Raw genomic sequence first — 24559 nt, 5'->3', positions numbered from 1 at the left:
AAAATTGGGAAAAATCCTTCTGGAATGAGGGGGAAAAAAGCCTCTGGAATTTCCATGGACTCAGCCCCGATTCCACGGATATTTTGTCTCGAATTCCCCGGGGAATTTTTTTTTTTTTTTTTGGGGAACCTTGTCAATTCCTTGCAGGAGAAATCCAGCCTGGAGCAGGAGCGGGAAAATTTGGGAATGCAGCTGCGGAATCTGCGTCGGGAGCTGGAGGAGAGCGCAGAGGAGACGGAGCAGTGGCGGGAAATGTTCCAGAAAAACAAGGAAGAGCTCCGGAATTCCAAGCAGGAGTGAGTCCCGGAGCCTGGGCTGATCCAAAATTTGGGATTTTCTGAGATTTTCTGAGATTTTCAACTCCCAACTCCCAACAAAGCAAGGATTTTGGGATGGAGGGAATTTTTTTTTGGGAATTGCTGGGATTTTCCAGGCTGCTGCAGGCGCGGCTGGAGCGGGAGGAGCTGGAGGAGGAGATCCGGGAGCTCCGGGAGCGACTCCAGGCGGCGCGGGAGGATCGGGATCGAGCCCGGAGCGACCCCCAGGAGCTGGGAAAGCTCCGGAAGGTGCGAGAAATCAGTGAAAATTTATCCCAAAATTGTTTTTTTTTTTTTTTTCCAAAATTCAGGATTTTTCCTCCCCAAATTTGGGAATTTGTTTTGGTCAAAATTTGGGATTTTTTCCCAGGAGCTCGAGCAGGCCCGGAAGGATCTGGAAAAGCTCCGGGGGGAGCGAGATGAGGCTGCTCAGGTAAGGAGGTGAAATCCCAAGAAATGTGAATTTTTTTCTGGAAATTTTTGGGACTTTTTCAGAATTTGGGGTCCCAGATTTGCTCATTGTGGGCTCAGCCAAAATTGTCCCAAAAAATTAAAAAGAATTCCCACAAAATCCCCCCCAAAATCCCAAAAAAATCCTGAAAAATCCCCCAAAATTCCTCAAAATGCCCCCAAATCCCCTCTGGATCCCCCAAGGCCCAGATTTCCCTGGAATCAGCACTGGAGGTGTCGGAGGAGGCGCGGAAACTTCTGGAATCGCAGCTGGAGGAATCCAAGGAACAGCAGAAGAACGAGGAACAGCTCCGGGAGAAAGTGGCCGAATTGGAGGTACTGGGAATTCCTGAAAATCCAAACTGGAGGTGCTGGGAATTCCCAAAAATTCAAAGAAAAATTTAAAAAAAAATCCCCCCAAAAATAAAAAAAAAAAACAACCCCAAAGTCTCCCCCAAAAATCCCTATAAATCCCCAGAAATCCCCATGGAGCCCCACTTCAGCCCAAAAATCCCAAGAGCCCCCGCTGATCCCGAAATCCCCAAGGAGCCCCGCTGATCCTGAAATCCCCTGAGAGCCCCGCCGATCCCGAAATCTCCGAGAGCCCCGCTGATCCCGAAATCCCAGAGCGCCCTGCTGATCCCGAAATCCCAGAGCACCCCGCCGATCCCGAAATCCCCGAGCCCCCCACTGATCCCGAAATCCCCAAGGAGCCCCGCTGATCCCGAAATCCCCAAGGAGCCCCGCTGATCCCGAAATCCCAGAGCCCCCCGCTGATCCCAAAATCCCCAGGGAGCCCCCGCTGATCCCAAAATCCCAGAGCATCCCGCCGATCCCGAAATCCCCGAGCCCCCCGCTGATCCCAAAATCCCCAGGGAGCCCCGCTGATCCCGAAATCCCCAAGGAGCCCCGCTGATCCCTAAATCCCCGAGCCCCCCGCTGATCCCGAAATCCCCAGGAAGCCCCCGCTGATCCCAAAATCCCAGGGATCCCCGCTGATCCCAAAATCCCCGAGCATCCCGCCGATCCTTTTTTTTTTTTTTAAATGGAATTTTGGGGCTTTTAAAATGGAATTTTGGAGCGTTTTTTGGTGGAATTTTTGTTTGTTTTTTTTTTTTTTAATGGAATTCTGGCGTTTCCTCATCCCAAAATCTTTGTCTTGTGGGACTGGGACCTCTTAGAGGTTTGGGAAGAGATTCCAGGGGTTTTTCCTGAAAATCCCTGGATTTCTCCATGGAAATCTGGTATTTTTTCATGGAATTCTTGAGTTTCTTATGGAATTCTGAGGGTTTTTTCATTGAATTCTGGGGTTTTTCCATGGAATTTTCAGCTTTTTTTTCATGGAATTCCGGGATTTCCACCCCCAACACCCAGATCCCATTTTTGGCACCATCCCACAAAATTCCCAATCCCAAAATTCCCGTTTTTCAGCTGGAGCAGATGACAGCAGAATCCCAGAGCTCCCTCGCCTCGCTCCGATCCCAGCTGGAAGAATTCCAGGAAAAATCCCGCCGGGAACTCACGGATTCCCAAAAAATCGCCCAAGACCGCGAGGCAGAGGCAGAAAAATTCCAACAGAACCTTGGGAAGCTCCAGGACGAGGTTCATTGGGAATCGGAGCTGATTTTTCCAGGAATCCCACAGATTTTTGGGGAAAATCCAGCTGGGAATTTGGGGAATTTTGGGGTTTTTCCTGGCAGGTTTCCCGGCTGAAGGAGACGATCCAGGAGAACCGGGAGGAGAAGGATCGGATCCTGCTGGACAAGGAGCTGCTGCTCCAGAAGCTCCAGGAGCTGGAGCAGGAGCTGGAAAATCGGAAGCGATCCCAGGAAGAGCGAGCCCGGCATTCCAAGGCACTGGAGGTGGGAATTCCTGAAAAAAAAAATCCCGGAAAATTCTCCAAGAAATGGAAAAAAAAATACGGCTCCCAGAAAATCTCCCCCCAAAATAATGGAAAATTCCTAAAGAACTCCCAGAACGTTCTCAGAAATTTCCCCAAAAATTCTCCAAAAGTTTTTCCAAAGTTCCCCCCAAAAATTCCATCCCAAATTCCCATCAGGAAAAATCCAAACGTTTGGAATTGGAGCTGGACGAGGAGCGGAGCTCGGTGGAGCTGCTGAGCGAGAGGGTGACCCGGAGCCGGGACCAGGTAAAATCCCGGGAATTTCGGGAATTCTCATCTTGGCAAAAATGGAATTCTCCTAGAATTCCAACCCCCCCCCACCCCAAGGATCCACGTGAAAATTCCAATTGGGAATTGTCAGTTGGGCTGGGAATGGGGGAATTGGAAGAGGTTGGGAAAAGGGATAAAGAATTCCCAAAGAAATTCCCTATTTTTGGTGTCTGGGTGGGAATTTGGGGATTTTCCCAAATCTGGATGGATTCTGGGCTTTTCCCAAACTTTATTCCTTCCTTTTCCCCCCAAAATTCCAAGGCATAAATGGGGCATAAAAGGGGAATTTTTTCCACTTTGGGGATTTTCCCAAATCTGGATGGATTCTGGGCTTTTCCCAAACTTTATTCCTTCCTTTTCCCCAAAAAAATTCCAAGGCATAAATGGGGTATAAAAGGGGAATTTTTTCCACTGGGGAATAATCCCAGGGATCCTTTTCCCGCAATTCCCAGAGAATCCCAGCACATGTGCCGATCCCATTCCTGAAATCCATGGGAAAATCCATGGAGAAATCCGTGGAACATCCTGGAAATCCCTGGAAATTCCCGGATTTTTCTGGTTTTATTCCCAGATCGAGCAGCTGCGGGCGGAGCTGCTCCAGGAACGTTCGAGCCGCCAGGACCTGGAATGTGACAAATCCTCCCTGGAGCGCCAGGTGCGGGAAATTCCCGGAAATTCCTGGAAAAATTCCCAGGAAAGTCCTGGAAAAATCCTGGGAAAAACCTCACAAAAATTCCCGGAAAAATCCCAGGAAAATCCAAAATCGAATCCTGGTGGGAATGGCCCAGGGGGAGCCCAGATTTCATGAGGAATTCTGGGAAAAGAATCCTTGGGAATGGGATCATGATTCCAAGGAGTTTTCCCAGTTTTTTCCTGCTTTTTCCCTACATTTCCTGCTTTTTTTCTGGTTTTTTCCACCTCTTCCTGGTTTTCCTTTTATTCCCAGTCCCAGCTTTTGGGGTTCTCTGCCCTCTCCCAGGATGTTTTTCCTGCAGGATTCCAACAGAATTCCCACTTTTCCTGTGCAGTATTCTCACTTTTCCCTGCAGACAAGTCCCAGAATTCCCACTTCTCCCCACTTTTCCCAACTCCCGGAATCCTGCAAAGAATTCCCACAATTCCTCCCCATTGGGAAACTTGGCAAAACCGGGAAGAGCCCCGGCATCAGGGGGAATTTTTGGGAATTTTTCCCAGAACAAGGAGCTGAAGAACCGGCTGGCAGCTTCCGAGGGGCAGCAGCGACCCGGGAACAGCCGGAATTCCCAGCTGGAATCGCAGCTGGAAGAGCTCCGGGAGCAGCTCCAGGCCGAGGAGAGGTGCCCGACCCCAAATCACAAATCCCCAAATGATTCCAATCCCAATTCCCAAATTCCAATTCCCAAATTTTTTCCAAATCCCTTAAAAATCCCTAAAAAAAAAAAATCCTTGAAAATTCCTTAATAATTCCTGAAAGTTGCTTCAAAATTCCTTAAGAATCCCGTAACGTCCTTGAAAATCCCTAAAATTCCAGAAAGATCCATCCAAATCCCACTGCCAGGCCGCTCCAGAGGGCCGGGAATCCACGGAATTCCCGTTTTTCCACAGGGAGAAGAGCGTCCTGCTCTCGTCCAACCGGAAGCTGGAGCGGAAAATCAAGGAATTGTCACTGCAGCTGGACGAGGAGCGGCAGAACAGCAGCAGCCACAGGGACCAGGTGGGGCTGGAATTCCTGGAATTCCATGGAAAAATCTGGGAGAGGATGCAGGATTTGTCCCGAAAATCCCATCTGAGCCACGGCTTGGAATCTTGAAATGGTTTGGGCTGGGAAAGATCCTTAAAAATTCCTTAAGGCCAGGGACATTCCCACCATCTCAGGGATGGGGAATCCATGGAAAAACCAGAGCTTGGATCCTGAAAATCCCTAAAATCCCATCCAAGGAATTCCTGGAATGATTTCGGATGGGGGAAAAAAAAAAAAAACCAAAAATCCTTTAAAAATCCTTAAAATATCCTTTAAAATCCTTAAAATTCCGAGGCCGGGGCCAATCCCTGCACCTCAGGATTGTCCCAAAATTCCCAAATCCCAAATCCGACCCCGAGTCCCGGGAATTCCCAGCTGAGCCTGCGGGTGAAGGCCCTGAAGCGCCAGGTGGACGAATCCGAGGAGGAAATCGAGCGCTTGGAAAACGCCCGGAAAAAATCCCAGCGGGAGCTGGAGGAGCAGCAGGAGCTCAACGAGCAGCTCCAGCGGCGCCTGAAATCCATGGAAAAGGAGGCCTGGTAAGGAATTCCCGGCTGGAAAATTCCAGAACCCATGGGATAGGTTCCTAGACTTATGGAAAGGTCCCAAGCCCACGGGAAAACCCCAAATTCCAAGGAAAAACTCCTAAATTCATGGGAAATGATGGAGATCCATGGAAAAGGAGGCCAGGTAAGGAATTCCCGGCTGGAAAATTCCAGAACCCATGGGATAGGTTCCTAGACTTATGGAAAGGTCCCAAGCCCACGGGAAAACCCCAAATTCCAAGGAAAAACTCCTAAATTCATGGGAAATGATGGAGATCCATGGAAAAGGAGGCCAGGTAAGGAATTCCCGGCTGGAAAATTCCAGAACCCATGGGATAGGTTCCTAGACTTATGGAAAGGTCCCAAGCCCACGGGAAAACCCCAAATTCCAAGGAAAAACTCCTAAATTCATGGGAAATGATGGAGATCCATGGAAAAGGAGGCCAGGTAAGGAATTCCCGGCTGGAAAATTCCAGAACCCATGGGATAGGTTCCTAGACTTATGGAAAGGTCCCAAGCCCACGGGAAAACCCCAAATTCCAAGGAAAAACTCCTAAATTCATGGGAAATGATGGAGATCCATGGAAAAGGAGGCCAGGTAAGGAATTCCCGGCTGGAAAATTCCAGAACCCATGGGATAGGTTCCTAGACTTATGGAAAGGTCCCAAGCCCACGGGAAAACCCCAAATTCCAAGGAAAAACTCCTAAATTCATGGGAAATGATGGAGATCCATGGAAAAGGAGGCCAGGTAAGGAATTCCCGGCTGGAAAATTCCAGAACCCATGGGATAGGTTCCTAGACTCATGGGATGGTCCCAAGCCCATGGGAAAACCCCAGATTCCAAGCAAAAAGTCCTAAATTCATGGGAAATGATGGAAATCCGTGGAAAAGGAGGCCTGGTAAGGAATTCCCAGCTGGAAAATTCCAGAACCCATGGGATAGGTTCCTAAACTCATGGAAAGGTCCCACGCCCACGTGAAAACCCCAAATTCCAAGAGAAAAGTCCTAAATTCATGGGAAATGATGGCTGGTAAGGGAATTCTGGTTTGGAAGAGGCCGGGAATTCCATGGAAAAGGCCGGGAATTCCATGGAAGAGGCCGGGAATTCCATGGAAGGCGGAATTTCCCCCGGCAGGCGCCGCGCCGTGGACTCGGCGCTGCAGGACGAGCGGCTGAGCTCGGATGAGGAGTTCGGATCCGCGGCCATCGCCTCCCTCCTGAGCGAGGCCAACCTGCAGGCCAGCTCCTGCTGAGGCCGGGAATGCCGGGAATGCCGGGAATGCCGTCGTCATCGTTGCCGTCATCGTCATCGTCATCACCGTCTTCGTCGTCACCGGGATTGGTTCCGGGATTGGTTCCGGGATTGGTTCCAACCTGGGATCAGCCCCCTCCCGCTGATTCCTGGGAATTCCGGAGCTGGGATCGAGTCTGGGATCAGCCCCAGAATTCCAGCCGGGATCAGCCCCAGAATTCCAGCTGGGATCAGCCTGAGAATTCCAGCCGGGATCAGCCCCAGAATTCCAGCCGGGATCAGCCCCAGAATTCCAGCTGGGATCAGCTCCACAATTCCAGCCGGGATCAGCCCCAGAATTCCAGCTGGGATCCGCCCCAGAATTCCAGCCGGGATCAGCACGGGATAGGTTCCTAGACTCATGGAAAGGTCCCAAGCCCACGGGAAAACCCCAAATTCCAAGCAAAAAGTCCTAAATTCATGGGAAATGATCTAAATCCGTGGAAAAGGAGGCCTGGTAAGGAATTCCCGGCTGGAAAATTCCAGAACCCATGGGATAGGTTCCTAGACTCATGGAAAGGTCCCAAGCCCATGGGAAAACCCCAAATTCGAAGGAAAAATTCCTAAATTAATGGGAAATGATGGAAATCTGTGGAAAAGGAGGCCTGGAAGGAATTCCCAGCTGGAAAATTCCAGAATCCATGGGATAGGTTCCTAAAGCCATGGAAAGGTCCCAAGCCCATGGGAAAACCCCAAATTCCAAGAGAAAATTCCTAAATTCATGGGAAATGATCTAAATCCGTGGAAAAGGAGGCCTGGTAAGGAATTCCCGGCTGGAAAATTCCAGAATCCATGGGATAGGTTCCTAAAGCCATGGAAAGGTCCCAAGCCCATGGGAAAACCCCAAATTCCAAGAGAAAATTCCTAAATTCATGGGAAATGATCTAAATCCGTGGAAAAGGAGGCCTGGTAAGGAATTCCCGGCTGGAAAATTCCAGAACCCGTGGGATAGGTTCCTAGACTTATGGAAAGGTCCCAAGCCCATGGGAAAACCCCAATGCTGCTGCTGCTGCTCCATAGGAAAAAATTCCCAAAACGAGGACATGAAGGAACAACAGCTGGGACCCCGTGGGAATCCAGGGATTTCCAGGGATTTCCAGGGATTTCCAGGGATTTCCCGGGATTTCCAGGGATTTCCCGGGATTTCCCGGGATTTCCAGGGATTTCCCGGGATTTCCAGGGATTTCCAGGGATTTCCAGGGATTTCCCAGCTCCTGAGGACACTTTGGGGGAATCTCGGGATTTCCCAGTTCCAGGAATTTTTATTCCCGCCTGCTCCCAAAGATGTTTTGGAATAAAATCCCGCGGTTTAAGGGCAGCAGGGTCTGGAATTTTTTGGAATTCTGGGTGGGAATGTTCAGGAATTTTCAGGAAGTATGGGCAGGGAATTCTTGGAAATTTTGGGTGGGACTTGGGAATTCTCAGGAATTCTGGGTGGGAAATTCTTGGGAATTGTGAGTGGGAATTCTTGGGAATTCTCAGCAATTCTCGGTTGGGAATTCTGGGTGGGATTTAGGAATTCTGGGTGGGATTTAGGAATTCTGGGTGGGATTTAGGAATTCTGGGTGGGATTTAGGAATTCTGGGTGGGATTTAGGAATTCTGGGTGGGATTTAGGAATTCTGGGTGGGATTTAGGAATTCTGGGTGGGATTTAGGAATTCTGGGTGGGATTTAGGAATTCTGGGTGGGATTTAGGAATTCTGGGTGGGATTTAGGAATTCTGGGTGGGATTTGGGAATTCTGGGTGGGATTTAGGAATTCTGGGTGGGATTTGGGAATTCTGGGTGGGAATTTTTGGGAATTCTGGGTGGGAAATTCGTGGGAAATTCTTGGGAATTGTGAGTGGGAATTCTTGGGAATTCTCAGCAATTCTCGGTTGGGAATTCTGGGTGGGATTTGGGAATTCTGGGTGGGAATTTTTGGGAATTCTGGGTGGGAAATTCGTGGGAAATTCTTGGGAATTGTGAGTGGGAATTCTTGGGAATTCTCAGCAATTCTCGGTTGGGAATTCTGGGTGGGATTTGGGAGTTCTGGGTGGGAATTCTCGGGTGCCACCTCTGTCCCCTGCTGTCCCCGCCCCACGCAGGTGGCACCGGGATGTCCCCAGCAGGTGCTGCCCCTGTCCCCGGGTGTCCCCCGGTGTCCCCACCCCGGAAGGGCCACGCCCGGTGACCCCGCAGGTGCCACCAATGCCACCTCTGTCCCCTGCTGTCCCCCGGTGTCCCCACCCCGGAAGGGCCACGCCCGGTGCCCTCGGAGGTGCCCCCGGACCGGCCCGACCGGTCCCGCGCTGTCCCCCCCCCCCCCCCGTGCCTCAGTTTCCCCGACACTTTGGGACATCCCGGGGACAGCGCTCCCCGAATTCCCAATCCCTGAAATTCCCGGGAGCTCCCAATCCCCGCAGTCCTCTGGAATTCCCTGAAATTCCCTCAAATCCCTCCAAAATCCCCCAAAATTCCCGGGGATTCCCTGGCATTCCGCTGTGCCACCCGCCCCGGGGATGGGCGTGACACGCCCGGGCAGTGCCAGCCCTGGGGACAGCGCCGGGTGGCACCGGGGGTCGGGACAGCGCCTGGCACGGCTCCGGCGTGCCTTTGGCACGGCTCGGCACGGCTCTGGGGACACGCCCGGGCCGGGCTCGGCACGGCTCCGGCCTCGGCAGGGCGGGGCTTTGGCACGGCTGGGGACACGCGGGTGTGACACCGGCACGGCTTGGGCACACCCGGGTGTGACACCGGCACGGCTCAGGTCACCTTGGGCACGCCTTGGCACAGCTTTGCCTCAGTTTCCCCCCCCCCCCCCGCCTTCTTCTCCTTCCTCCTTTTCCCCCAATTCTCCCCCTTTTTACCCCAATTCTCCCCCTTTTCCCCCCAATTCTCCCCTTTTTTCCCCAATTCTCCCTTTTTTTCCCAATTCTCCCCTTTTTTTCCCCCATTTCTCCCCCTTTTTTTCTCAATTTTTCCCTTCTTTCCCAATTCTCCCCCTTTTTTTCCCAATTCTCCTCCTTTTTCCCCAATTCTCCCCGTTTTTCTCCAATTCTCCTCTTTTTTTAACCAACTCTCCTCCTTTTTTTCCCCCAATTCTCCCCCTTTTTTCCCCAACTTTCCTCCTTTGTTTCCCAATTCTCCCCCTTTTTTCCCAATTCTCCCCCTTTTTCCCCCAATTCTCCTCCTTTTCCCCCCATTCTCCTCCTTTTTTTCCCAATTCTCCCCCTTTTTCCCCAATTCTGATCCTTTTTTCCCAATTCTTCCCTTTTCCCCCCAATTCTCCCAACTCCCCCCTTCCCTTGTGGGCGTGGCCTCCACCTTCTGGGCGTGGCCTCCACCTTGTGGGCGTGCCCACACGGCCTCATTACCAAATTTAGCCATGACCAAACATGGGCATGACCCAGGCGCGCGGGGGGGGGGCGTGGCCAAACACGGCGAACACTATCCAAACACGGGGGCGTGGCCGGCGTGGGCGTGGCCGGCGTGGGCGTGGCCACCTGGCTCAGGTGAGGCGGAAGTGGCGGCGGGGCCATGAACGGGCTCCCGGGCTGGGCCGCGCTCCCGGAATCCCCGGTAAGAAACCCCCCCCCCCCCCCCGGGACCCTCCCCCGAATTCCCAAAAACTTCCCCAAAAAAATCCCGCGCCATTCCCAAAAAGTTCCTGCATCTCCCGCAGAAGCCCCCGGGAAAATTCCTTTCCTCTGCCTCTTCCCGGAACGGCCGGGATTTTTTTTTTTCTCCCCCTTTTGGGATCCCTTTAGGAATTCCCGGGTTCCCTCCCCAAATTCCCGGATCATTCCCAAAATTCCTAATCCCTAAACATTTGGGGACCCTTTCCCGAAATTCCTGGATCCCCTTCCCAAAATTGCCGGGCCTCTCCTTTCCCCAGTCCCGGAACTCTCGGGCTCTTCCCGCCCTCCTGGGAGGAGTTTGGGGGATCCCAAATCCCTTTGGAATTCTTCCCCAAAATTCTCCAATCCCCAAATCCTCGGGACCCCCTCCCCAAAATTCCCTCCTTTTCCTCATTCCGGAAATTCCCGGAATTCCCGGCATTTTTTTTCCCCCCCTCCTGGAACGACTTTTGAGGGATCCCAAACCTCCTTGGAATTTCCGGGACCCCTCCCAAAAATCCCAAAACCTTCCCAAAATTCCCAAATCCTTCCCAGAATTCCCTCGGGATCCCCTCTCTAAGAACCCCGGGACCCCTCCCCAAAATTCCCTCCTTTTCCTCATTCCCGGAATTCCCGGGATGATTTTTGGGCAGCCCCATCCCGGGATTTTCGGGATCTTCCCGGCTCCGTTTTGCCATGGAATTCCCGGGAATCTCTCCCCAAAATCCTCTTCTAAAATCCCAATTTTTTTTTTGGGAATTCCGAACCCCAGGAGGCGGGGCCATCCCGGAATTTTCCAGCCGGGATTTGAGGAGTTTTCCCTGTTTTTTTTTTTTCCCCGGTTTTTTTTTTCCCGCTTTTCCCAGCCTTGGGGCGGGGCTGCTACATTCCCAAAAATCCAACCCCGCCCTAAATCCCGGGAAATTTGGGAATTTTGTGTCTCAAATCCCAACGATCCCAGGGTTTTTGATGGATTTGGAGAGCTCTGGAATTTTCCCCGCATTCCAGGCTGCTTTTCCTGGTTTTCCAGAGTGAAATTCCTCATTCCCAGCCTTTTCAGGAGCGCTTTGGGAATTCCCAAAATTCCCGTTTTTTTTTTTTTTTTGGGATCCCCCACTCCTGGAATTTTTTGGGATTCCCCCATCCAGAATTTCCGAGATTCCCAAAATTCCCATTCCCGGTGAATTTTTCCTCCAAAAATAAATCCCCTTGGGGTCGGGTGGGGAAACTCCTTGGGAATGAATATTTGGGAATTTTGGGAATTTTCTGGTTCAGGGCAGGTTTTTCCCAGCAGGAGCTGAGCATGAGGCGTCCCACAGAATTCCCAGAATTTCCCAGCCCTGAAAACTCCCCTGGATCCCTGGAAAGTTCCGGAGGGGTCCCCAAATCTGCCTGGACTCCGGAGGTGAGTCCTGGAATTTTTGGAAAACATCCCCCCCCAAAAAAAATCGGGATCCAGAGTCGCTTTTCCTTCCCTTTCTCCTTTCCGATCCCAGCGGAGAAATCTGGGAAGTGTGGGATTAATCCCGGATTTATCCTGGATTTATCCTGGATTTATCCCGGATTTATCCTGGATTTATCCTGGATTTATCCCGGATTTATCCTGGATTTATCCTGGATTTATCCCGGATTTATCCTGGATTTATGCCGGATTTATCCTGGATTTATGCCGGATTTATCCCGGATTTCTTCCCAGTTTATCCTGGCTTCTTCCTGGATTTATCCCGGATTTCTTCCTGGATTTATCCCGGATTTTTCCTGGATTTATCCCGGATTTATCCCGGATTCATCCCGGATTTCTTCCCAGTTTATCCTGGCTTCTCTCCTGGATTTATCCTGGATTTATCCCGGATTTCTTCCCAGTTTATCCTGGCTTCTTCCTGGATTTATCCCGGATTTCTTCCTGGATTTATCCCGGATTTTTCCTGGATTTATCCCGGATTTATCCCGGATTCATCCCTGATTTCTTCCCAGTTTATCCTGGCTTCTCTCCTGGATTTATCCTGGATTTATCCCGGATTTATCCCGGATTTATCCCAGATTTCTTCCCAGTTTATCCTGGATTTATCCTGGATTTCTTCTCAGTTTATCCTGGCTTCTTCCTGGATTTATCCCGGATTTATCCCGGATTTCTTCCTGGATTTATCCCGGCTTCTTCCTGGATTTATCACGGATTTATCCCAGATTTCTTCCCAGTTTATCCTGACTTCTTTCTGGATATTTCCCGGATTTTTCCTGGATTTATCCCGTTTTATCCCAGATTTATCCTGGATTTATTCCTGACGTCAGCCTGGATTTATCCCGGATTTATCCTGGATTTATCCTGGATTTATCCCGGATTTTCTTCCCAGTTTATCCTGACTTCTTTCTGGATTTATCCCGGATTTTTCCTGGATTTATCCCGGATTTTTCCTGGATTTATCCCGGATTTATCCCGGATTTCTTCCCAGTTTATCCTGCCTTCTTTCCGGATTTTTCCTGGATTTATTCCGGATTTTTCCTGGATTTATCCTGGCTTTATCCTGGATTTCTTCCTGGATTTATCCCGGATTTCTTCCCAGTTTATCCTGGCTTCTTCCTGGATTTATCCTGGATTTATCCTGGATTTATCCTGGATTTATCCCGGATTTATCCCGGATTTCTTCCCAGTTTATCCTGGCTTCTCTCCCGGATTTATCCCGCATTTATCCCGGATTTCTTCCCAGTTTATCCTGGCTTCTTTCCAGATTTATCCCGGATTTATCCCAGATTTATCCTGGATTTATCCCGGATTTTTCCTGGATTTATCCCAGATTTATCCCGGATTTCTTCCGAGTTTATCCTGACTTCTTTCTGGATTTATCCCGGATTTTTCCTGGATTTATCCCAGATTTATCCCGGATTTCTTCCGAGTTTATCCTGACTTCTTTCTGGATTTATCCCGGATTTTTCCTGGATTTATCCCAGATTTATCCCGGATTTCTTCCGAGTTTATCCTGACTTCTTTCTGGATTTATCCCGGATTTTTCCTGGATTTATCCCAGATTTATCCCGGATTTCTTCCGAGTTTATCCTGACTTCTTTCTGGATTTATCCCGGATTTTTCCTGGATTTATCCCGGATTCATCCCGGATTTCTTCCCAGTTTATCCTGGCTTCTCTCCTGGATTTATCCCGGATTTATCCCGGATTTTTACTGCGTTTCTTCCCACTTTATCCTGAGCTTGGCTTTGCCCAAAACGCCGGTTTTTAGCCCCGATTTTAACGCGGGTTTAACCCTTAGGAGGCCGGGCCGGTGCTGAGGCTGCGCCTGCCCCGAGACCCCCCCGGGGACCCCCGGCCCAAACAGAAGGTGCGGAAAGAGCGGGACTGGGGGGGAAAATCTGGGAATGCCGGGGGGAACCTCTGGGAATTTCGGGGAAAAATGAGAAATTTGAGAGTTCGGGGGAAAATTTGGGTATTTTAGGGAGGAAAAATGGGAAATTTTCGGGGGTATTGTGGGGGTTTTGGGACCACTCTTGGAATTTTGGGGGGGGTTGTGGTGAAAATTTAGGATTTGGGGGAGAAGAAGTGAGATTTTTGATTTTTGTGGGAATTTGGGGGGAAATTCTGCGAATTTTGGGGGAAAATGTGGGAGGTTGGGGAGGGTAAAACCATGAATTTGGGTGAGGAAAATTTTGGGCTAATTCTGGGATTTTGGGGATGTAAATTCAGCATTTTGGGGGGGGGGAAGGCTTGGGTTTTGTGGTAAAATCCAGGATTTTTGGGATCATTTTGGGACAGGGAATGGGATTGTGCCTTTCCCAGATGTTTCCGCAGCAGGAAATCCTGCATTTTTTCCCATGAAAAATCCTGGATTTTTCCCTCCAAATCCCGGGTTTTTTGGGGCAAATCCCACCCGGCCACCACCCTTAGGGTGGCAAATCCCACTTCTGGGCTTTTCCTGGGGATTTCTTCCCAGTTTATCCCCGGTTTTCTCCTGGATTTATCCCGGATTTATCCCGGATTTATCCCGGATTTTTACTGCGTTTCTTCCCACTTTATCCTGAGCTTGGCTTTGCCCAAAGCGCCGGGTTTTAGCCCCGATTTTAACGCGGGTTTAACCCTTAGGAGGCCGGGCCGGTGCTGAGGCTGCGCCTGCCCCGAGACCCCCCCGGGGACCCCCGGCCCAAACAGAAGGTGCGGAAAGAGCGGGACTGGAGGGGAAAATCTGGGAATGCCGGGGGGAACCTCTGGGAATTTCGGGGAAAAATGAGAAATTTGAGAGTTCGGGGGAAAATTTGGGAATTTTGGGGAGGAAAAATGGGAAATTTTCAGGGGAATTGTGGGGGTTTTGGGACCACTCTTGGAATTTTGGGGGGGGTTGTGGTGAAAATTTAGGATTTGGGGGAGAAGAAGTGAGATTTTTGATTTTTGTGGGAATTTGGGGGGAAATTCTGCGAATTTTGGGGGAAAATGTGGGAGGTTGGGGAGGGTAAAACCATGAATTTGGGTGAGGAAAATTTTGGGCTAATTCTGGGATTTTGGGGATGTAAATTCAGCATTTTGGGGGGGGGGAAGGCTTGGGTTTTGTGGTAAAATCCAGGATTTTTGGGATCATTTTGGGACAGGGAATGGGATTGTGCCTTTCCCAGATGTTTCCGCAGCAGGAAATCCTGCATTTTTTCCCATGAAAAATCCTGGATTTTTCCCTCCAAATCCCGGGTTTTTTGGGGCAAATCCCACCCGGCCACCACCCTTAGGGTGGCAAATCCCACTTCTGGGCTTTTCCTGGGAATTTTTTTCCCGAAATCGCCGCGTTTTCCCCCAAAGCCGGTGGGCAGAGCCTTCGCCATGGTGGCCAAGAGATCCGACGGGAATTCCTTGGCCTCGGAGTGCGTCAAATCCAAGGACGGCGACGAGGAGATCATCAAGGTGCCCCAAATCCCGGGATTTTTTGGGTTTTGGGATCGTTCCTGGGGGAGGAAGGGGGTGGGAAAATTCCCATCAAAATTTTTAAAAAAAGTCCAGCGAAAATGGCCCCAAATCCCTGCAAAATTCCCCTAAAATTCCTTAGTATTCTCCCAAAATTCCCAAAAAAAGACCCAGGAATTCCCTAATTTTGGCCTCAGAATGACCCAAATCCAAGAATGGGGATGAGGAGATCATCAAGGTGCCTCAAATCCCGGGATTTTTGGGGCATTTGGGATCGTTCCTGGGGGAGGAAGGGGGTGGGAAAATTCCCATCAAAATTTTTTTAAAAAGTCCAGCGAAAATGGCCCCAAATCCCTGCAAAATTCCCTTAAAATTTCTTAGTATTCTCCCAAAATTCCCACAAAAAGACCCAGGAATTCCCTAATTTTGGCCTCGGAATGACCCAAATCCAAGAATGGGGATGAGGAGATCATCAAGGTGCCCCAAATCCCGGGATTTTTTGGGTTTTGGGATCGTTCCTGGGGGAGGAAGGGCCCAAATCCAAGAATGGGGATGAGGAGATCATCAAGGTGCCCCAAATCCCGGGATTTTTTGGGTTTTGGGATCGTTCCTGGGGGAGGAAGGGGGTGGGAAAATTCCCATGAAAATTAAAAAAAAAAGTCCAGCGAAAATGGCCCCAAATCCCTGCAAAATTCCCCACAAAATTCCCACAAAAAGACCCAGGAATTCCCTAATTTTGGCCTCGGAATGACCCAAATCCAAGAATGGGGATGAGGAGATCATCAAGGTGCCCCAAATCCCGGGATTTTTTGGGTTTTGGGATTGATGCTTGGGGAAAAAGGTGCCCAGGGTGGTTTGGGAATTTTATCCCGAATTCCAATCAAAATTTCCACAAAATCCCACAGAAATTCCAGCAAATTTTTCCTCAAATTGTCCCTAAATTACCCCAAAATTCAATCAGAATCCTGCAAAATTCCCCCCCAAATTCCACAAAATTTTTCTTGGATTTGGGGATGGCTTTGAAGGATTTTGGGGAATTCCAGGTGGATTTTTCTGGGGTTCAGTTTGGATCTGGGGAAATTCTGGGCTGGAATTTTGGGGATTTCAGAGCATTCCAGGTGGATTTGGAGGAATTCCTTGTGGAATTTTAGGAATAAAAACGTGGATTTTTGGGGGATTTCGTGTGGATTTGAGGGACTCCAGGTAGAATTTCGGGAATTCCTGGTGGATTTCAGGGAATTCCACTCCTTGGGAACAACACAGGTGGGGAAAACCTTCCCCAAAAAAAAAAAAAAGGAAAATTCAAATTTAACGGGAAAATCCAGGGACAGAAAATTCCAGGAAATTTTGGGAAGCCTTGCCCCGAACCCTCCAGATCCTTTGGAATTCCCAGAGGGATTTTGGACATTCCCAATCCCATTTTTATTCCTTTTCCCATTCCAGGTTTATCTCAAGGCTCGCGCCGACCACGAGGAGCCGGTGACGCAACTCAAGAGCGAAGTCCGGCACATCCAGGAGGTGAAATTCCCTGAAAATTCCCACCAAAATTCCCCCAAATTTTCCCTGAATTATCCCAAAATTAAAAAAAAACCAATAGTGTAAAATTCCTGTAAAATTTCCCAGAAATTTTTCCCCAAATTCCCCAAAAAGTTCCCCAGATTTCCGAATTTTGTTGTCGTTTATTTTCATTTAATTGGATTTCCCCCCGTTTTTATTTGGATTTTTTTACCTTTTTTTCCCCACTTCCCTCCCAAATCCCAAAAAATTCCCAACTTTTCCCTCTTTTTCCCAGGCTGGGAGCGCCCTCAAAAAACTCCGGGAAGATTTGAGCACCAAACTCCAGACCCGGACGGAATTTCGGGAATTTCAGGAGAGTTCTGAGGTAAAAAAATAGGGAATTACCAAAAAAAACCAAAAAAAAAAGTGGAATTTTCCCCTGAAAAAAACATTCCAAATTGATTTTGGGTGGAAAAAGGGGGGAAATTCCCATTTTTTCAGGGAAAAGGGGAATAATTCCTGGTTTTGGGGTGGTGAAAAGGAAAAAATTGCAATTATTGGTAGGGAAAAGAGTAAAATTCCATTTTTTTGGTGAAAAATGGGAAATTTGGGATTTTCTGGAGGGATTTAGGAGCTCCCGGGGATGATCCTGGAATTTTGGAGTTGCTGCTTTGACAAAATTCCCAAATTTTGCCCCAAATTGGGATAGTGGAAATAAAAAAAACTGGGGAGAAATGGGAATAAATCCATAGAAATATAGAATAAATGGATTTAAATTGGGACAAAATCTGTTGAAATTTGGGAAACGGGACAAAATTCTTGGATTTAAAAATGTGGAAAATATTTGGGAATCAATCTATTAAAATTGGGAAAAAGGTTTCAAAAAAAAAAAGAGGAAAAAATGGGAATTCATCCATTGAAAATTTGGGAAAAGGGAGTTGGGGAATTAGAAAAATTTGGGATAAATCCCGATTTTCCCACTTTTTTCCCCGGATTCCAGGTGGTGCTGGAGAAGCAGAGCCAGAGCTGCTCCTGCCGGGGCAATTCCCAGGAAAATCCGGTAGGGAACAGAAAAATTTCTGGAATTTTCCGGGGTGGGATTTGAAATCAGGGTGAAAATGTTTAAAAAACCCCATTTTCCACCCAGAAACGGGAAATATTTGGGATTAATTCGGGCATTTTTTGGTGTTTTCCACCAAATTTCAAGTCAGGTTTTAATTGGGATTTGGGAGGTTCGGTTTTTAGGTTAAAAAATCCCAAATTTGGGGAATTTTTGAGCTGTTGGAAAAGACAAAATTTGGGATTTTTGGCCTTTTGGGGCCGTTCCCGCAGGAGGACCCCGAGGCCCCGCGGCTCCGGTGGAGGCTCCAGGAGGTGGAAAAGCAGCAGCAGCTGGAGCGGGACGGTCTCGAGGTGAGCCTGGAATTCCTAAAAAATCCAAAATTCCACCCAAATTTCAGGAACCTCAGGAGAACTTGGCCCAAGTGCTGGAATTTTAGGGGCGATTTCATCCAAATTTGGTCGTTTTAGAGGAGATGCTGAGTTTTTCGAGGAGCTGGTTCCCCTTGGGGCTTTTTGAGGGAATCTCCAGGAAAATCCTCCTGCCGAGGAAAGTTCCGGAATGCGTCCCAGGGTCCTGGGAGAGCGGGAATTCCCAGAATTCCCGGATTTCCCGTTGCAGAGGGCGCTGCTGCGGTGCCAGGAGGAGGCGGAGCGGGCGGATTCCGCCCGCAGCCGGGCGGAGGCGGAGGTGGAGCAGCTCCAGAAGCTCCTGGCAGGCATGGAAAAGGTGACTTGGGATCGGGGGGTGGGACGAGTGGGAGTGGGATTGGGATGAGCCGGCAGCCAGTCCCCAGATCCCACCCCATTCCCCATATCCCGATATCCCACCCCATATCCCGATATCCCACCCCATTCCCCATATCCCAGCCCATTCCCGATATCCCACCCCATTCCCCATATCCCACCCCATTCCCCAGATCCCACCCCATTCCCGATATCCCACCCCATTCCTGATGTCCTGACCCATTCCTGGTTTCCCGCTATCCCATCCCTGTATCCCATTCCCGAATCCCGTTATTCCGTATCCCATTATCCCGTATCCCATTCCCAAATCCCATTCCCGAATCCCATTCCCGAATCCCATTATCCCAGATCCCGTTATCCCGTATCCCATTATCCCGTATCCCATTATCCCAAATCCCGTTATCCCAAATCCCGTTATCCCGTATCCCATTATCCCGTATCCCATTATCCCGTATCCCATTATCCCAAATCCCGTTATCCCGTTCCTGAATGCCGCCCAATCCGCAGGATCACCGGGATCTGCTGGCGCGGATGGAGCTGGGACAGGCGGAGCTGGAGCGGCTCCGGAAGGCGGAAGGGGAAAGAGCGGCGCAGCAGGAGCGGTGGGAGTCCGGGAATTCTGGGAATTCTGGGAATTCTGGGAATGGGGGGATCTGGGAAAGGGAATTCTGGGAATGGGGGGATCCGGGAAAGGGAATTCTGGGAATAGGGGAATCCAGGAAAGGGAATTCTGGGAATGTGGGAAATGGAATTCTGGGAATGGGGGAATCCAGGATAGGGAATTCTGGGAATGTGGGAATGTGGGAATCCAGGAAAGGGAATTCTGGGAATGGGGGGATCCTGGAAAGGGAATTCTGGGAATGTGGGGATCTGGGAAAGGGAATTCTGGGAATGTGGGGATCCTGGAAAGGGAATTCTGGGAATGTGGGGATCCTGGAAAGGGAATTCTGGGAATGTGGGGATCCTGGAAAGGGAATTCTGGGAATGTGGGAGTCTGGGAAAGGGAATTCTGGGAATGTGGGAGTCTGGGAAAGGGAATTCTGGGAATGGGCGAATCCCAGGAATGAGAAAATCCTAGGAATGCCCAATTCCTGATATCCCGACTCGTTCCCAATATCCGAGGGTTTTTTGGGATGGGCATTCCCAGGGTTTTTTTTGTGGTGGACATTCCCAGGTTTTTTCGGCGGGTGGATATTCCCTTCTTTTTTTGAGCAGAAATTCCAGAGTGTTTTTCCTGTGAACACTCCCATTTTTTTTTTTAGCTGAACACTCCCAATTTTTTTTTTTTTTTTTGGATGTGACCATCCCCAGGCTTTTTTTGGAGTAGGAATTCTGGGTTTTTGGGTTTTTTTTATGTGGGTGTTCCCAGTTTTTCTGGAGACTGTTCCCAGAGATTTTTCCCGCTGTTTTCTCAGCTCATCCCAGCTGGAGAAGGAGGTGGCGGGGCTCCGGGAGAAAATCCATCACCTGGACGACATGCTCAAGAGCCAGCAGCGCAAAGTCCGCCAGATGATCGAGCAGGTGATGAGAAAACTGGGAAAAACCCTGGAAAAACCCTGGAAAATCCAGGGAAAAATGGGGGGAAATTCTGGGGAAAAAAATAGGGGAAAATCCTGGGAAAAAATGGGGAAAAACCAGAAGAAAACCCAGGAAAATTCTGGAAAAAGCAAGGGAAAAACCTGGGAAACAACCCAGGAAAAATCTGGGGAAAACCAAGGAAAAAACCTGGGAAACAACCCAGGAAAAATCTGGAAAACCCAAGGAAAAAACCTGGGAAACACCCCAGGAAAAATCTGGGAAACAACCCAGGAAAAATCTGGGAAACAACCCAGGAAAAATCTGGGAAAAACAAGGAAAAAACCTGGGAAACAACCCAGGAAAAATCTGGGAAAAGCAAGGAAAAAACCTGGGAAACAACCCAGGAAAAATCTGGGAAACCCAAGGAAAAAACCTGGGAAACAACCCAGGAAAAAGCTGGGAAAACCAAGGAAAAAACCTGGGGGAAAACCAAGGAAAAAACCTGGGAAACAACCCAAGGAAAATCTGGGAAAACCAAGGAAAAAACCTGGGAAACAACCCAGGGAAAACCAAGGAAAAAACCTGGGAAACAACCCAGGAAAAATCTGGGAAAACCAAGGAAAAAACCTGGGAAGCAACCCAGGAAAAATCTGGGAGAAACTGGGGAAAAATCAGCGAAAAACTGAGAAAAACCAGGAAAAAATCCTTGGAAATGTCTGGGTTGCAGCTGCAGAATTCCAAGAGCGTGATCCAGGCCAAGGACGCGGCAATCCAGGAGCTGAAGGAAAGAGTTTCCTACCTGGAAGCAGAGGTGGGGCCCGGAATTCTGGGGGCTGGATCCGAGCTTGGATCTTTTTTGGGATGTTGGGATCGGGGTTGGAAATGTCGGGATTGGGGGTTGGGGGTGGTTGGGGAACTGGGAATGGGGGGAAAAAAGTGGGAGGGATTCAAGACCTAGAAAATCCCAAAAGACCAAAAAAAAAACCCCAAAATTCCCAACCCGAGCCTGACCATTTCCATCAGGATTTGGGAAATTTCCAATCCAACAGGGAGCTTGAGTATTTTGAGATGGAAAATTCCCCCTGATCCTCATTTTTAAATAAACCTTCCCAAATAACTCGGGAAATTCCCAATCCCATTCCTACACTCCAAATTCCCCCGGATCCCAAAAATTCCCATTCCGGGCACAGAGGGACCAGCCCAAGGTAGCTCCCCAGGGTTGGAAAGTCCTTACTGGATCCCAAATCCTGGTTTTTTTCCCCCAGAATCTGGAGATGCACGACCGGATCGAGCACCTGATCGAGAAGCAAGTGAGCCGGGGCGGGAGCAGCGCCCGCGTGCGCTCCAAGTCGGAATACGTCAGCAGGTGCAATGGGAATTCCGGGCTCAGGGTCGGGAATTCTGGGACCTCTCCTGCAGTTTGGGATTCTCCTTGGATTGGTCAAGGAACTTTAGGATTCGGGGCTGCAGTTTTGGAAGCTGCCGTCTTGGATTTTGGGGTTCTCTTCTGCGTTTTAGGGACCAGTTTTTGGAATTTTGGGTTGCTCTTGCAGATTTGAGGTTAATTGGAATCTCCCCTAGTTTTTCAATGTCTATGGGAGATCCCAAATCACTCTCGCTGGAATTTTTGGGAATCCTGATCTCCCTGAAACCTTTTTCCATGTTTTTTTTCCTACTGAAAAATTCCCTTTTATTTTTTTCCCCTCCCTTTTCCCAGCAAACGCCTGCCAGGCCCGAAGCCGCTGCCCCTGATCCGAGTGGTGGAAACCTGAATTTCGGGATCTGGGCCCAGCCGGATCCTTCCCCTTCACAATGACCAGAATTCCCAGCTGGACTCGGAGCCCTTCCCGAGGGAAGAGGTTTGGGATCATCCAGGGGGGCACGATTCAGGTCGGAATCGGGAATTTTCCCTCTTTTTCCCAGTGATTTTCCAGCTCTCGCCATTCCCGTGCGGATTCCAGAGGTTTTTCCCAACTGGATTCGGGATTTCACCTTTTTTTCTTTTTTTTTTTTGGGAGTTTCCAAAACAAAATCTTGGATTCTGCTTTTTTTGCCTGAAGAAAAATTCCAAAAAGCTGGGAGCCACCACACCTCCGACCTCCAGCGCCACCCTTGGACTTGGAAAATGCTCTCCCAGCCCCGACAGTTCCGTGTTTTTCCCGCAGAATCCTGTGTTTCTCCCACGGAATTCCATGCTTTTGCCACACAGTTCCGTGTGGCTTTTTGGCTTTTCCCCCCCCAAACGATTATTGTTGGAATTCCCGCGATTTTGGGATTTTATTCCCTGTATTTATTTCCGTAAATTATTGGAGTCTCCCGGTGAGGTGGGGGGTGGGCACAGGCCAGAATTCCAGGGGATTTTGGCCCAGGACTGCCCCAATCCCACGTTTGACCCCGGAGCCTCCAACTGGGATCCCTCAGGATTCTCTTGGAATTTTTCAATCCCAAGTTTTCGTATTAAAAATAAAAAAATTCCTTCTGCTTTAAACCCCAGAAGTCGTGGTTGGTTGGAAAAGATCGGGAATTTACGGAGGAAGTCGGGGGGGGTTTTTTTTTTTTTTTTTTTTTTTTTCCGGGTCCTGATTCCGTGGGAACGGTGCAAATTTGGGATTTCCTGGGTTTTCAGAAACAGGCGATGGGTTCAGGTTGGGAATTTGGGGATTTTTTTTTACGGGATTTCAGCCGGCCGCTCCGGGCCAACACGAACGCCGGGCCTTCTCCCTGGGAAACGAAACTCACCAGTGAAGCTGCGATTTTATGAAAAATCCTTTTCTGGGATTTTTCCTCTCCTGAGAATCCGAGGAGCCTCAGGAGGGAAATTTAAACAATTACTCTGTGCTGCTGTGGGACGCAGCGGGTTCATGCGTGGTCGCTCCGTGCGGATTTATTTCCGTCGGTGACCGATCTCAGCCGAGGCTGTGAGCAGATTTTTTGTTGTTCTGTTCTATTCTTGTTGTAGCCTCCTGATCCCTCTGTTCCTTTAGTATAGTTTTAGTGTCGAATTTTAATATTTAACATAATAAGTCATCCCTCTGAGATGGAGTCAAGCCTCGTGTCGCCACGCGCGGCGACTCGGCGACAGTGGCGCCTTGCGCCTGGGAGTTGTGATAAATAGGTGTGATCGGTGCTGATAAAATTGAGACAGTCATCAATATGCATATAGTAATCAATATTTGGAGATAACAAAGTGGTCAAAAAGGTAAAAAGCTAAGAAAGCAGAGGGGAAGGGTCTGCCCCCCCTTTATCATCTGCAGAAGTTCGAGGCAGGAAAAGCAGTCAGATAAAACTTGCTAAAATTAACTGAAAGAGGGGAAAACCTGGGTGAAAGTCATAAATACGTTAATTAACAAGATTTATCATATCGGCTGATATAATTTTAATTTTGGCACGTACGATGTTAGCTCAGCGCACACGCGTAACCCAAAGGTGAAATAAAGGACACCCGAGGAAGAGGAGCGGCCTTCGTCTGGACGACCCCCAAGAAGATGGTGGCGCGGTGAAGATGAGGATGAGGGTGGAGACAGCAGGGTGGTGAATCAAAAACAAGAAGAAATGCTGATAACAGACAGGATAAAGGGGGCATTTTGGGCAACAGCTTTCAGTGGATGTGCTAATCCAGTTTGAATATATGTATTATTTAATCTTCATTAAGATGCTGAAGTCTATACAATGTTAATTATTCATTTTGCATGTTCCTTGCACTTTATTGCAATTCATAACTTCCTTAATGAAAGAGGGGAAAACCTGGGTGAAAGTCATAAATACGTTAATTAACAAGATTTATCATATCGGCTGATATAATTTTAATTTTGGCACGTACGATGTTAGCTCGGCGCACACGCGTAACCCAAAAGGTGAAATAAAGGACACCCGAGGAAGAGGAGCGGCCTTCGTCTGGACGACCCCCAAGAAGATGGTGGCGCGGTGAAGATGATGAGGGTGGAGACAGCAGGGTGATGAATCAAAAACAAGAAGAAATGCTGATAACAGACAGGATAAAGGGGGCATTTTGGGCTCGGCGAGCTTGGACGTGAGGTGGGAGCGTCCCACGGCCTCGCGCTCCGAAGCCCGCGGTGATTTTGGTTACGTGGCACGACCTGAACCAGATTTTATTTGGTTATAACCAAATTATACTGCCCTTTTCTTGAATGTGTTCAATTTTATGTATTTTAAACTATTTCATTTAAATTATTGTTGCATTTGATTTTGTTTGGCCTTTGTGATTGGATAATTGGGCAAACATAACAAATGTATTCAATTTTATATATTTTAAACTATTAAAATTATTGTTACATTTCATTTTATTTGGCCTTTTGTTTGTCATTGGATAATTGGGCAAACATAACAAATGTATTCAATTTTATATATTTTAAACTATTAAAATTATTGTTACATTTCATTTTATTTGGCCTTTTGTTTGTCATTGGATAATTGGGCAAACATAACAAATGTATTCAATTTTATATATTTTAAACTATTAAAATTATTGTTACATTTCATTTTATTTGGCCTTTTGTTTGTCATTGGATAATTGGGCAAACATAACAAATGTATTCAATTTTATATATTTTAAACTATTAAAATTATTGTTACATTTCATTTTATTTGGCCGGCCTTTTGTTTGTGATTGGATAATTGGGCAAACATAAATGTATTCAATTTTATATATTTTAAACTATTAAAATTATTGTTACATTTCATTTTATTTGGCCTTTTGTTTGTCATTGGATAATTGGGCAAACAAGTGAGG

The 24559-nt window shown here is 48.5% G+C and overlaps 2 protein-coding genes across 8 annotated transcripts; both read left to right on the top strand.

The window, feature by feature from the left end:
* The first annotated feature begins 151 nt into the window (after positions 1-151).
* Positions 152-6831, top strand: LOC121340608 (cingulin-like). 3 transcript variants are annotated; one of them, XM_041413472.1, is made up of 12 exons: positions 152-296; positions 434-566; positions 688-750; positions 972-1103; positions 2199-2369; positions 2468-2629; positions 2827-2916; positions 3512-3595; positions 4135-4256; positions 4525-4633; positions 5036-5199; positions 6342-6831. In XM_041413472.1, the coding sequence occupies exons 1-12, from the start codon at positions 187-189 to the stop codon at positions 6457-6459; spliced, it is 1458 nt and encodes a 485-aa protein (XP_041269406.1). In that variant the 5' UTR covers positions 152-186; the 3' UTR covers positions 6460-6831. The 3 variants fall into 3 exon arrangements, with proteins under 3 accessions (XP_041269406.1, XP_041269407.1, XP_041269408.1); XM_041413473.1 differs by lacking the exon at positions 4135-4256; XM_041413474.1 differs by lacking the exons at positions 3512-3595; positions 4135-4256.
* Positions 6832-10004: 3173 nt separating this feature from the next.
* On the top strand, positions 10005-22321 carry TUFT1 (tuftelin 1). 5 transcript variants are annotated; one of them, XM_041413475.1, is made up of 14 exons: positions 10005-10058; positions 11391-11501; positions 13358-13426; positions 14887-14988; positions 16432-16506; positions 16781-16870; positions 17486-17545; positions 17818-17898; positions 18167-18274; positions 18799-18893; positions 19707-19812; positions 20537-20620; positions 21075-21175; positions 21527-22321. In XM_041413475.1, the coding sequence occupies exons 1-14, from the start codon at positions 10017-10019 to the stop codon at positions 21579-21581; spliced, it is 1179 nt and encodes a 392-aa protein (XP_041269409.1). In that variant the 5' UTR covers positions 10005-10016; the 3' UTR covers positions 21582-22321. The 5 variants fall into 5 exon arrangements, with proteins under 5 accessions (XP_041269409.1, XP_041269412.1, XP_041269413.1 ...); XM_041413476.1 differs by having other exon boundaries at positions 10025-10058; positions 11372-11501; XM_041413477.1 differs by having other exon boundaries at positions 10054-10058; positions 11388-11501.
* Positions 22322-24559: the final 2238 nt, after the last annotated feature.

This window comes from Onychostruthus taczanowskii, unplaced genomic scaffold (assembly GCF_017590055.1).
Source record: "Onychostruthus taczanowskii isolate IOZ18803 unplaced genomic scaffold, ASM1759005v1 scaffold412, whole genome shotgun sequence".
In the NCBI taxonomy this organism is placed as follows: Eukaryota; Metazoa; Chordata; class Aves; order Passeriformes; family Passeridae; genus Onychostruthus; species Onychostruthus taczanowskii.
This window is presented reverse-complemented; position numbering and strand designations above follow the sequence as displayed.

Bases quoted from the DNA above. Each gene is read 5' to 3' on its own strand.
- TUFT1 (XM_041413475.1), top strand. From the start codon at position 10,017: ATGAACGGGCTCCCGGGCTGGGCCGCGCTCCCGGAATCCCCG. The intron at 14,989-16,431 runs GTGCCCCAAATC...TTCCCATTCCAG, and splicing joins GCGACGAGGAGATCATCAAG to GTTTATCTCAAGGCTCGCGC. The intron at 20,621-21,074 runs GTGGGGCCCGGA...TTTTTCCCCCAG, and splicing joins TTTCCTACCTGGAAGCAGAG to AATCTGGAGATGCACGACCG.
- LOC121340608 (XM_041413472.1), top strand. From the start codon at position 187: ATGCAGCTGCGGAATCTGCGTCGGGAGCTGGAGGAGAGCGCAGAGGAG. The intron at 751-971 runs GTAAGGAGGTGA...GGATCCCCCAAG, and splicing joins AGCGAGATGAGGCTGCTCAG to GCCCAGATTTCCCTGGAATC. The intron at 3,596-4,134 runs GTGCGGGAAATT...AATTTTTCCCAG, and splicing joins AATCCTCCCTGGAGCGCCAG to AACAAGGAGCTGAAGAACCG.